At 32.9% G+C, this 13,745-nt stretch overlaps 1 protein-coding gene across 1 annotated transcript; it reads left to right on the top strand.

The window, feature by feature from the left end:
* Positions 1-1,152: 1,152 nt before the first annotated feature.
* Positions 1,153-9,911, top strand: LOC126734176 (melanization protease 1-like). Its single transcript, XM_050437717.1, has 8 exons — positions 1,153-1,317; positions 2,021-2,199; positions 2,258-2,465; positions 2,584-2,680; positions 2,734-2,930; positions 3,256-3,354; positions 3,407-3,621; positions 9,667-9,911. The coding sequence occupies exons 1-8, from the start codon at positions 1,251-1,253 to the stop codon at positions 9,772-9,774; spliced, it is 1,170 nt and encodes a 389-aa protein (XP_050293674.1). The 5' UTR covers positions 1,153-1,250; the 3' UTR covers positions 9,775-9,911.
* The last annotated feature ends 3,834 nt before the right edge of the window (positions 9,912-13,745 follow it).

Genomic DNA, 13,745 nt, shown 5'->3' with positions numbered 1-13,745 from the left:
CGTTTAACTAAAAATTCCCAAACAGATGTCTTTTTATTACAAAAACCCAAAAATGTAAAAAAACCAACTTAATCCTGACAATAATTCAAATATCCCGCTCAATCGTATCAGTCTCGACTATGGCGCATTAAATTTTCCCGCTTTTTCATACGAAAGCCTTATTTGCTGTTATTTATCTGTCAAATATATCTGACATTGAGTGTATAAGTGAGAGTGAAATAGACGATAACCCCACTTAATTTAGGCATTAGAGCCAGTTTAATGGGACAAAAAAGACTTGTTACCATTTCGTACTGGCATATGTGGAAATTTCAAAGTACCTTTTATCAGTAAAGGCCAACTCCATGGAAATTTAAATATATTTTTTCATAAAATTAAATTGTATTAAATCCCAGTACTAATTAAATGTCAGTTTGACAGGTCACAGTTCCAGCAATGACTTTTTACTATATGACTAATGAATGAAACAAAGGCCCTCCCCATGTATATCCCTATTAATATTCCGTTAATTTATTGATCTCGAAATTTAAAAATTAACATTCAAATTTTCCGCTTTAACATCCGAAAGCCAGGGTATGCCTTATGTGATTATAACCACGTCAAACACATTTGACAGTATGTGTATGAATGGAAGTGAGATAGACGATAACCTCACTTAATTTGATCATTTTTATAGCGATTTTAACGGTGTGAACGATAACGATACAAAGTGTCATGATTAAACACCCTTTGCAGGAAAATTCAGTACGTTTTCAATGAAAATGCATTCCCTGGATTATACGAGACGTCACTTTTAAGAGGTTACTTAATTTTAAGCGTCCATAGTGAGTGAAACAAGGACGGGCATATGTTGCATGTAAACTAGGCTCCCATACTGAAGTCTTGAAGTTTTCAAAATACTTGCGCCAAAGATAAAATGTCTTTTAAAACAATTTTATTACACACAGATCAATTAATTGCTCAAATGCACCTGCTACTTCTTAAGCGACTGATTCACTTGGGTAATTTTTTCTTTCCAATTTTACCCTATAATTTCTTCATTAGCTCCTTATTATAATCGTAAAACTGACCACATCGAATGTCGAATCTTAGTCACTGGATTCTTACACTGACACATCCTGTATATAAATAGAATCCGTTAAGGTCACCATCGGACTTTTCTTTATTTTGTTGTCAGTCGGTGTTTGTCTGATTCTTGAATTGTCTGTCGATCGGTTTTTAACGAGGTATTATTCTTCTCGGTATCCGCTATGTATCGGTCAACGATTGTTTGTGGTGTTATATATTATGTGTTTTTAGGCAATAATGTATTGGCACGTAAGTATTAAGAAAACACAAACCTCCATAACCTTCGAAATCTTGTATTTGATTAATTTTGTGCGATACGTATTTTGCGCTGTAAAAGACGTGACAGTGGTAAAACTACCTATGTACTTACATATTATACATCGAGTTAATTATTATTAAGTTCCTCCTTTCAGTTAAGTTTCTGTAAATAGCTGGATGGAGCAAAAGCAAACGATTTTTTGGCATAAATATTTGACAGTTTCAGTAAGCATGTGTGTGTGTGAAGCTAGCGTCCGATCGATATCCAGCAACCAAAATCGAGAACGCAGCATTATGTCAATTTATAGTCCGCGCTCCCTGTTACTTAATCTATAAATGCCCGTATCTCCCAAAATTCACAAAGGATTTGGATAAAACTTTTTTCTATAAAAGATAATCGAGAATAAAGATATCGATCGGACGCTAGCTTCACACACATTCAGTAAGCGCCATCTGTATCCTTCAGCCATTTTTTATAGCTGTCACTTGTACGTCAAAAGATAATAATAATAATAATAATAATAATAATAATAATAATATTTTAATAAATACAGATCCCACTTAAAAAGTGACATTATTTACTGAAAAATTCCAGGAGAGATACAACAAACGTGATTACTTGTTTTGAAACGCCATCTATTATAATTATTCTATAATCATATTATATAATTATATAGCCATCTAAATTTCGTAGAATGGGTGATCGAAGATGAGGGTTGTAGAACTCCGGACCGCGGAGTCGGAAATTGCATCTCGGTACGGGACTGCGCCCCAATGAAAACCCTGTTGCAAAATTTAAAAAGACCAGTGCCGGCCTCCGTATCTAGACAAATACAAGCGTACACCTGTGGCTCCCAAGATGGCGCTGTCAAAGTAAGTTAAATCCATTATATTTGACACTTAAACGAGATTAAATCAGGCTATATTTTAGGTTTGTTGCCCCCAAGGGCCGATCGTGCTAAACCAACTGCAAACGATCAATCGAAATGAACCGCCCGACGTGTCCAACCATCCGAACTTGGACCTTTTGCCGGGATTTCAGGAATGCGGAGCGATCGATAATAAGCACAGGATCGTTAATGGGAAAGACGCTGGTCTTAGGGAATTCCCTTGGATGGCCCTCTTACAATACAGAACAAGTAGGTCAATCAACTGTCATATGTCACTTGTCATAGACGTCGCCCTCTCCCTTAGATTCCTACGTTTATATGTCATAAATGTCATTTGTCTTTAGGGTTGATTTACATACACTTTTAGGACGAGGCCTAGGATTTAATTGTGGTGGCACCATCATAAACGACCGATACATCCTCACTGCGGCCCATTGTATAACTCAGTTGAAAAACTCGCAGCTGTACGTATATTCTAGCAAAATCAGTTTAAGAGAAATAACGTTTTTTTTTTTAGGTTACAGGTACGGGTGGGTGAATACGACTTAAGAAACGACACGGACTGCGTGACGGAAAATAACACTTTGAAGTGTAACCCGCCGATACAAGATTTGAGGATCGAAGAAGTGATTCCGCATCCGGAATTTAATACTGGAGACAGTTTTTCGAACGATATTGGATTGTTGAGGGTCAATAGGATTCGGCTTAACCGAGGTAGTTTGGCAAGTCAAGAAAATCAAAATTTTATACACATCATCAAATGAAGTTGAAAAGTTAAGATGAAAAAGTGAAAACCGGTTTTTTTTTATGTCAAATAGTATGGACACTATTCGTTGTCAAAGTAATAAAGTCATGATTTTCAACTGTCTTCGGCTCAAGAGTGGTTTTATCAAAGTAGTTCATCTAATTTCGGTGTCCCGTTTAAAATAGAATAGTTTTCACTAATCTCAAAAAAAAAATTGCAAGAAAATTAATATTTTATGTGTCTCATCAAATAGGCCCGAGAAAATTAGGTACACATTAATCTTTCTTTTTTTAGAAAACGTCCAGCCCATATGCCTCCCCTTGGGCAAAAAACGCAACAAAATCTACAACAAAGTATTGGTGGCCGGCTGGGGGGTAGTAGACACTTCTACAGGTCAATTAATTAATTAAATATTAAAATATATTTGAAATAAATTCTTTTTAAGGTAGAACCAGTGACGTGCTCCAATTCGTTTCGCTGCCGGTAGCAGACAGGGCCACATGTAACGCCACCTATAGGAACCACAATATCGGGTTAACGTATAAGCAAATATGCGCAGGCGCCACCACTGACAACAAGGACTCTTGTCCGGGTGATAGTGGGGGGCCTATGATGGGGGCCGACGTCAACGACGACTTTTCCGCCATTTATATTCAACAGGTACCACACGAAAAAAAAATAATATTATTCATTAACGATGTGTCAAAATTTGACAGATTGAGATATTGAAGGCGTTTCAGGCGCTGTATTGTCTCAAATGAGCAGTGAGCTTGATGATTGAGGATTATTCACCCATAAATTTCTGTTTCCTGGATAACTTTTTTTATTTTACAATATTTTTTAATGCGGTTTTCACTAATGAAATGTACATATTTTTGTCAAGAGTTGATAGGTGCCACTTTTTTAAATTTCTGAAATTTTGATTTTTTATTTAAAAACCAAAAAGATAAATAAAAAAACCTTTCCATATGTCTCCAGATACATCGACTTTAGAAACATTATATTAAAAAACCATTTCAAAAAAATGAATAATAAACCTTTTAGAATGGAAATACAAAATTCGGGCATTTTTCTTATAATTTCTTGAACCGCCAATAAGTTTAGTATCATATGGCAACAACGCACGCCCGGGCTAGCATGTATCAAATCAAAAAACGCGCGACGCTTGTTCGGCCCGATCTGTTTCTGTTAGTGTTGTAAAAATCCGGATTAATTCAATATCCGGACAATATTGATTCGGATGAATTGAAAATTCGGTTTTTTCATCCGGATTAATTCATCCGCTCGATGTCGCGCCTGTTCGGCAAATTATGCCATGTTTCGGGCTCGATGCTCGACCGTCCGATAAACGTTTTTTATAGCTGTTTTTCGAATATAAGGTATGCATTATGCAACCCATTAGACATTTCGTTTTTACGGATTTCTACATGATGTTAAAACTAAAATAGCTAATTATGTATGTAATAAATCAAGTGTTATCAAAATAATCAATTAAACGATGCAAAATATCAATACAAAAATGCTTTGTTTACAAAAAAACTTCTGAAGGTCAGGCGACCCTTAAAATGTTTGGGCGTTCTCGTATTGTCTCTTATGTTTCTAAATGAGTACAATAAGGATAGATAAACTAATATTTACACAAGGCCCCGCGACGATATTGCCGATTGCCGGGTTATTTGTCCGGACGATTTAATTCGGATTCTCTTAGCCGGTGGAACGTGGAACTTCGTTTCGTGAGCCTCGTACAAGCTTTTATTTCATTGTCGGTCGAACGTGCGGCGTGTATCCGGATGACTTAGATAGCCGGATTGATTCGGAATAATTTGATATTCGGCTTAAACGGACGATTCATCCGGACTCTTCGCATCACTAGTTTCTGTGCATACTGTGGAAGCGACGGTATCGGCTACTGGTCAACAGCAATTCAATATTATGTAAAATTGAAATGTTGATTGGGATTTCACTTAGAAGTATTTTATTGCAAAGGTGTTCCAATTTTCTGCACGTTGTTCTTTATACTATTAAGTTTTTTACGTTTATTTTTCAAAAATGGGAAAAAGAAAAGAAGGAAAGTCAATAGTTATTATTCTAAACGAAAAAGTAGGAAGCCAAAAAAGGATCAGTTTAGACCTAGAATTGCTGCAAATATGGAATAAGAATGCCACATTGCTTTTACTATTTATATATAAATGAAAATAAATGATTCATTTTGGAAAGAAAAAATGATAGAAAAATTAAAGATTTTTTATTTTAAATGTCTACTGCCTGTAGAATCATAGATCCTAGGCATAGTAGAGGCATGGAAATTCGAAACTCATATTATAGACTCATATACTAGAACTTGAGCTGTAAATTACAATTTTTGTAATACAATTCTTTGGTTTTTCTATTTTCATTAGAATATACCACTTCGTTATATTATAATTTTCATTTTTGTATACTTACTTACATAACTGTTTAATATTGTCTTATATTTTATACAGCTTGTTCTAAAACAAAAAAAAATAAGTAAATGTAACGAGTTCAAAACTGAGACACACATTTTTTTTAAATTAATTGAACTTTGGGGTTTATTTTATGTCCCTTTGATGAAGCTCACGCGTATGTCATAATTTATTTTTTGTATTCTGATTGCTAAGAACTGTTTAAGAAGGCATATTTAAAGGTGATTAACAGTAAAAGAAATTAATATTTATTTATTTTTTTATTTCTCTTTGACGAGAGCTGTATACGGGGTGATTTTTAAGTTGATACTTTTTTTTAACTGTGTATAGAACTCGGTAAAATAAACATTTTTTTCAAATAACTTTATTCAAAAAACCGAAAAATAAAAAAAATGCATTGCCAAAATGTTATAAAATGAGTCCAATACGGTCCTCTCTAATTTAAATAAGTTGTTCAAAGTTGTCACCATTAACTTCAACACAACGATTTGCTCGACGTAACTACTGTTCCGTAACGGCACGCAATAGAGAAATCGGTTTTTGTCTAACTGTTGCCGCAGCCTGCTCAATATGTGCTATTAGTTCTTCTTGTGTGTCGATAGGCGTCTTGAAAACTAAACTTTTCATATACCCCCACAAAAAAAAGTCACATGGATTTAGGTCTGGCGACCTTGGTGGCCATGCAACTGGTCCATTTCGGCCAATCCACCGATTTGGCTAACTTATATCCAAAAATCCGCTCAATTCTCGTCTAAAATGGGCGGGTGCTCCATCCTGCAGGAGCCACATAGCTTGCCTGATATTCAGTTGCACGTCTTCTAACAGAACAGGCAGATTATTTTGTAAAAAGTCCAAATAAACATCGCCTGTCAAACGATCTGGTAAGATAAATGGTCCAACAAGTATCCCATTCACAATTTCTGCCCACACATTAGCAGAAAAGCGATGTTAAAAAATTGGTTCTGCGAATTGCATGGGGATTATCAATAGACCAAACATGCGTATTTCGAAAATTGTTAATTCCGCTTCGGGTGAATATTGCCTCGTCCATGGCTAAAATTTTGTTCGAAAAATGTTGATCATTTTCATGTTGTTGTAGGAACCATTCACAAAACTGAACTCTGCGGGGGAAGTCTTCAGACAGTAGCGCTTGGACACGTTGAACGTGAAAGGGTTTAAGTTGATTCTCGCGCAATGTTGTCCATACTTTTGTTTGACTTAATCCGACCTGCCCTGCAACAACTCGAGTACTTGTGGTTGGATCTTCTTCGATGAGATTTAAAATTTGTTCTTCCCTATGAACATTTTCAGGTCTCCTTCCTCTTCCTGCATGCCCTCCACGATGTTCCCGTAAATCGCCAGTATCTCTAGCCCGTTGAATAAAATTTATGAAACTTCGAAACTTATGAACGATGTGCCATTTTTAGGATTTGCAAATTTAAAATTAACAACAATAAATCAAAAGTGTCTAAGACTAACTGATCGGTACAATGCGTGATCGATAATACAAAAATTCGAGCAAAAAAACAGACGATGAAAAACAAACCCATATTCACTTTTTTTATTCTGTATGTCCCTTGTTTTTGAGTGTATCGAAAAAAGTTATTTGAAAAAAAATGTATATTATACCGAGTTCTATACACAGTTAAAAAAAAAGTATCAACTTAAAAATCACCCTGTATACAGGGTGGCTAAACGAAAACGAAACGGCGGCCATGTCGGGTTCCTAAAGATTTTAAAAGGAAAACTCTTGGACACGTCAATTTAGATTACTACGAGGAAACATTTTCAGAGTATAATACCATCCCCATCTGTCATCCCCTAGCCAGGGTGGAACTAACCTCAAAAATTTTAAATGGAATAGTGGGTTGAGTTATACCTTGTTTGATAGGTCTTTTCATTTTCTTTACGGCTACACCTAATTTAAAGGATTTTACTTCAGCGGTTTTCAAACTATTGACTATTATAACATTTAAGATAGTTTTTTGGAAAACCTTTATTAAATGTTGGGTGTTTGGAAAAACTGTATTAAATTGCAATTCTTTATCGAAATATTAATTTATAAATTTATAAACACTAGTCCAACAAATACTGAAAATGGCCATCGTTATAAGCCATGCAATAATACAGATTTTATAATATACCGGGTGGTGCGTCGCCGAGCGGAACATAGGAAAACCCATGTAAATTTTAAGGGGGTCAATTATTGGCTTCCCTGTACATTTTATAGAAAAAATGTAAGATAACTTTTTGAAGAGACCAATCTGGCAAACCCTTGTGCAAAGTTTAAAAAAATTTTAATAAACTAATCTTGAATTATTCAATTAAATTGGACCCGCCTTGGAAGAAGTTGTTCAGGAAGATCAAATGATCTGGTACCAAATGGATGGTTGCCCGGCCCATAATGCCCGTATGGTTAGAGAGTGCTTGGAAAATGCTTTTAACGGCAATATTATTGGTCCACGGTAACGGATACTTTTGCCAGCCAGGTCACTTGATCACCTTTCACCGAATGACTTATTTTTGTGGGGTCATTTAAAGTTTCATTTATAAAAGTGGAAAATTTGAGAATCTAAACCAGTTACAAAACGCTATTTCGTTAGAATGTAATAAAATTTCCCAGTATCAACTTAGTAACGGTAGAAATGAATTTTATGATCGGTTAGGATATTGTTTAGCTGTTAGTGGGGGGTTGTTTGAACATTTGATTAATTGATGTTTTTATGTAATTCTCTATTATTTTTAAAAAAGTTATTCTATTTTATTTAATTTTTCCACACTTAGTAATATTAAGAATTCTGTTCTCTCTTTTTTCGGATCTATTTTCGATCTTCTGAGTTAAACATTTACAATTGCAATGTCATTGGACTCGAATTTACTAACAATAGGTTTAATGGTTGAAATGGACCAGATAGGCTTGATGGGAAAATAAATTGAAAATATTTCAGATACTGCTATCGGTTCAATTAAATTCTAAGTATGATAAAATTATTTTTTTAATAATCGATAATATTAATTGTTATTAATTTAACTTCATCGTTATATTAAATAAAAGTTTAGATAAAAAAGTAATGTTAACGTGTCTTACTTTGAATGTATGGTTGTGAGATTGATAAAACGAAAAAAAAAACACCCTCTATAATACAAAATAATAATACAGAATCTCGTTCTTTTTAAACGAAACTGTAAACCGTCAAAATAAAAGACTTCGAAAGACCTTTTAAACAAGCTATTTCTCGATACCCCTTGCCATTTAAAATTTTTAAGAGGATGACCCTGGGGGGCAGAGGGTGAAGTAATTTTAGAAGTAATTTTAACAGTGGTTTTCGATAAATCCGTGGTGGGAAGTTTTCAAATGAACACCCTATATATATATATATATATATATATATATATATATATATATATATATATATATATATATAATGTTTTATATATATAATTTATATATGATATATATGATAATAATTTATTTTTTCGATCTATAGGGTTGCTTCTACCCTTTTTTGACGGAAGTCACTCACATGTCTCTAATTTATTATTTATATCTTAATTACTAAAAACTGTTTAAGGTACATATATTTGAAAGTGAGACAAAATTATAAACATTTTTATATTTCATTCCTTCTCTTCTAAATTTGTGATACTAATACCCTCCTATATAAAAGCATTTTTTATGAATAAATTAAATCCCTGAATTTGAATAGTGAATAAACTGTATTAGGTACCAGAGGAACATGAGGATATTTTGATTGAACTTATACAAAAATGTTATTTTGTTTATTGAGACAAACGTCTTGAAATACCAAAATACGCGTGCGACTTATTTGTTAGTAAACGCAAAAAACTCCAACCGCATGCAAACTAAAAAATGCACGAATCGGTTCCTCCCGATGAATCTCTGGTAACATTGACCCGTCTGCTGATAATTGCACTTAAGAGCAATCATCAGCACGTGGTATTGTCTCAAATGACGATTTTGATTTAAATGTTCCAAAATGACATCTGTAATATTCAGTCCGAGGTTAATTATAAAATCTGTTTAAATATCTTGTAAAAAGCAATACCATTCTTGCGTAGAACTAGGCGTTTCTTTATTATAATCAAGTTAATCTTGTATGTATTTTTTTCACTCTTCTTTTACGATGTTAAGATAGAAAACAAGCTTCAACTTCGCCATTTGCAATTTGCTCTATAAATTAGGATAAACACTATTATTATGACGCTATGTAAAATTCTTTGTTTATTTTTTTCTTTCTAGGGTATAGTGTCGTTTGGACCGAGATTTTGCGGTTTGCCAGGTTATCCCGGAGTGTACACGTTGGTGGCCCACTACATGGACTGGATACTGGATAATATAAAACCGTGATTATTATTATTATTAGATATTTTATTGACGTGACTAACTTAGGTTTTAATTTTGTGTTGTATAATTCTTAAGACTGCATTAGTTTTTAATGGAAATTATTATATATTTTAAAATATATATATGTATATTTAAAATGATTTGTTTTCTGTTTTAATTCATCCCCATCAATCACTGCGGTTACAGAAAAATCGCGTTATCTCTTTTTTTTTTGAAACGTCGTTTTACTAAATAATTTTAAATATTTTTTAAAAAAATTGATTTTCTATTTTTTTAAATGTCGATGGTCTTTTTTTTATTACTATTCCAACGCGATACATAATAGCTTTCAGAGGAACTTATACTTTGTCTATTTATTAGAATATCGATGGTTCACTCTTCCATGGAAATAAAACTTTCAGTAAAATTCGTAAATATTTTTTTTTTTTTTAATTTAATTTTTTTCAAGCAGTGTAGATTTCAGAAATTTTGATATCGACTACCTCAAAGCACAGATGTAAATAGCTCCGCACGGTGCTATTTGCGGAGCTATTTACATCTGTGCCTCAAAGTCTTTTGTTAATATTTTTCATTAAGCGGTGTATAAGCCAACATTTAATTAAAAAAAAATATATCAGGAATTTTTTTTTGTTGGTTGGATATTTTTGATATTGACTCTTTTATGGACATAGTAAATGTTAGTGTTTCTCTATTATTTTAAATTTTTTTAATTTTATTTTTTAGAAGGTTGATGGTTCATGTTCTTATTGTATCTTACGGTCTTCCCATATAATATGTCGATGATATCGAAATAATAGGTACACTGCTTGCAAAAAAATTACAATTTTGTAAAAAAATTAAATCAAATCAAATTGTTAGTAAACTTAAATATTTCCACAATATACAGGGAGGAAAACTTCTTTTTTTTAGGCCCTCCAAAATTGTGTACGTTGTCACAAAAGTCCATAGAATTAATTTCAGGAAAACGAGTCGGAATCTGGATAATGACTATTAAACTGTTTTCATGTCAAACTATAGAGAATATTTTATATTTTTTAAATAAACATGCTTGGATGAGAGCAAACTTTGACTCCCGTATATTGAAAATTATTTTAACAACTCTTATTGGCCTAGTTTGTAAACTTTTATATACCATTCTTTATGTATAATTTTAGACAATTAATTGTCAAGCTGTTGTGAAATACCTCTCACAATCGCACAATTGGCAACAGATATGAACCACCATCTAAGACTTTTCTTGTGTTTAACTACATGTTCTGTCGTTTTGCTTCCGTGTATATTTATGTGATATTCAAATATATTACAAGTTGATAAACATCATTAATCTTAATTAGAGTGTAATTTATTTAATACGGGGACAAACAAAGTCCCAATCTAACACCTTTTTCAATCTGCCTGAAAAAGTGTTGTGAATTGGAACTTTTTTTGTTTCTATATTAATCAATAAAATCCTCGAATGGTCACTTTTTCTATTTGCGGACTATAATTTGTGAAAGAACCTCGCATTTCCCATTAATTTTAAGCGCACGGTATTTAGTAAACTTGTAGCTATTTTACTACAAGTTTAGTGATATGTAACAATTTAGTTTAATTGTGATAATTTAAATATAAATAATATCCTATTCAATGGGCCTGATGAATAAAAATGTAGCAATTGCTTTTTAGCAAAAGCAATGCTGGATCTTGATATAAATAAAATGTTGAAGCAAATGCTGCTTTTCCTATATGTATGTTATTAATTCTCTTTTTTGCTGTCCTAATTGACGAACTATATTTGTTGGCATATTGTTATTTTGTGCGTCAATTTCATAATTGATTTCTTCATTAAAAATTAAATCTTCATCATGCAGATGATGTTTTGCGATATTATGAAGCGCAACGCAGGCAATTATAATCGATGGTGTTTATTCTTATTTATTTCTAATTTTGTACTGAAGGATATAGGAAATCTTTCTTTTAACTGCCCAAAACATCGTTCAGTTATTACACGTTATCGACAGAAAACATTATTATAATTTTGCTGCTGTTGGGTTGTCGGATTTCTCCAGGGAGTCATAACCCAAGGCGATATTGAGTATCCATCGCCTCCTAATAATACACATTCTTCTGCGCTGTTCTTAAGGATGTTGTATATGTTAGAATTTTAAAAAATTCTGCGCTCGTCCACAGAGCCTGACCATTGGCAGTCCACACTTGTGAATATTTCTTTTGCTTTACAAGTCGCCTGCACGTTAATACTAGGATATCCTTTTCGGTTTATATATTCATTATCGAATGCTTGAAACTTTGGAATCCTTACGTGTGTGTGCAGTCTATCACTCCGATGGCATTGGGAAAACGGTATTTCTCTGACCACAACCGTTTGGCTTTCACAACAGCTTCAGCACTTCTAGGAAATTTAATAAAGATATTGGCCTTCTCCAAAACTGCATTCATTACCGAAGTGAATGTCTACAGAATTTTGAAAGCCTGGATCTGCCAATACTCTCAGAAATATTTTTATCTTAGTTTGAGGTGATAATGCAGCACCTCGTCTTTCACCAGTACTATTTAAGAAGTAATTTGCTAACCAGTCAACATTTTCACGGTCAAATCGATCTAACTTTCTAAAATAATCGTCTTTGCAATTTTTACGTACACCATATATTTTAGTTTTACGCACAGTCATATATTCAGCCATGTTAACCGACACCGACCAATAACACCTCTGTCTTTGAGTGGGTGTTGCACCGACACACTAAACTTAGGTTTGTAGCCACAAATGAAGTGCTGTTGACCTACCTTAAAATTTTTTAAGCAATTGCCTCACTACAAAAAGCAATTCCTTAACATTTTCAGCTAGTGATAACAATTGCGTCTAATATTTGACTAGAATCATTTCCTGACCTTTTCAGCAATTGCTGGAGGCAAAAGCAATTATTACTTCAGGTTTTATTCATTGCTTTTCAAGCAAATACTTTAGATTTTATAAGGAAAAGCAATTGCTGCAATTTTATTCAATAGGCTAAATGTTAAAGATTGATTTAAATAAATGTTAATAGAGCATTTTATTTTTCTTTAGCGCTATTAAACTAAACCGGCAACATCGCTTTGTATTCCACACTTTGGACTTCACCTCTTGTCATCTGTCATATTTTATTTTGACGTGAGATCTGTCTTGACGTTTTTGTGTCAAAAGATATAAACAATAAAGTTATGTACACATTTTATTGTGTATATATTATATATTGAAAAAAATATATATGGGCTAGAATACAGGGTGTCCATTTATAAACTGACACATTTTAACTGCTTATAAGAACGAAAACTGACAACAATGTGCGGTTTTCACAGAACTTCATCAATACTTTTAAAGTTTTTTTTGACAGTGTTGCCAAGTTTCAAAATTTATTATAATATATATAAGAAAAATAATAATTATAGTAATAGTAGTATACAAGGTGTTTTAAAGTTTAAGGGCATTTTTTCAATAAATCATATTTTAAGATAAAATTAATTAATTTCCAGAATTGTGAATCTTTGGGTCACCTGACTATTATAATTTCTTTGCTATTCGTCCGATTTGCTTGAAATTTGATATTTGGGGTTGACTTAGGATACAATTAATAAATTTTGACGGATAATTGACATTTGAATTTCAGGTCACGTGACTACTGTAATTTCTCTGCTATTGGTTCGATAGGGTTGAAATTTGGTATTTGTAAATAGAAATATGTATATGATATACGTTTATTCTACAGTTTAGTAAGATAAATCAATAGTTTTAATTTAAAAATTGTATTCTTGAACCTAGATAGAGAACTTCTGAAAACCTTAAGCTTATGTGAGAAAGGTATAGATACAAAACTATAGATTTTTTTATCACCTATAATTTTCTTAAAAAGCATTTTTTTTCAGGCAAATATTTTCTGCAAAAAAAAACGTTTTTCATTAACTCTACCCTTATCCCCCCACCCACCCTATGCAGCTTACCA

The sequence above is a fragment of the Anthonomus grandis genome, chromosome 3, assembly GCF_022605725.1.
Source record: "Anthonomus grandis grandis chromosome 3, icAntGran1.3, whole genome shotgun sequence".
In the NCBI taxonomy this organism is placed as follows: Eukaryota; Metazoa; Arthropoda; class Insecta; order Coleoptera; family Curculionidae; genus Anthonomus; species Anthonomus grandis.
This window is presented reverse-complemented; position numbering and strand designations above follow the sequence as displayed.

Bases quoted from the DNA above. Each gene is read 5' to 3' on its own strand.
- LOC126734176 (XM_050437717.1), top strand. From the start codon at position 1,251: ATGTATCGGTCAACGATTGTTTGTGGTGTTATATATTATGTGTTTTTA. The intron at 2,200-2,257 runs GTAAGTTAAATC...GCTATATTTTAG, and splicing joins CCCAAGATGGCGCTGTCAAA to GTTTGTTGCCCCCAAGGGCC. The intron at 3,622-9,666 runs GTACCACACGAA...TTTTCTTTCTAG, and splicing joins CCGCCATTTATATTCAACAG to GGTATAGTGTCGTTTGGACC.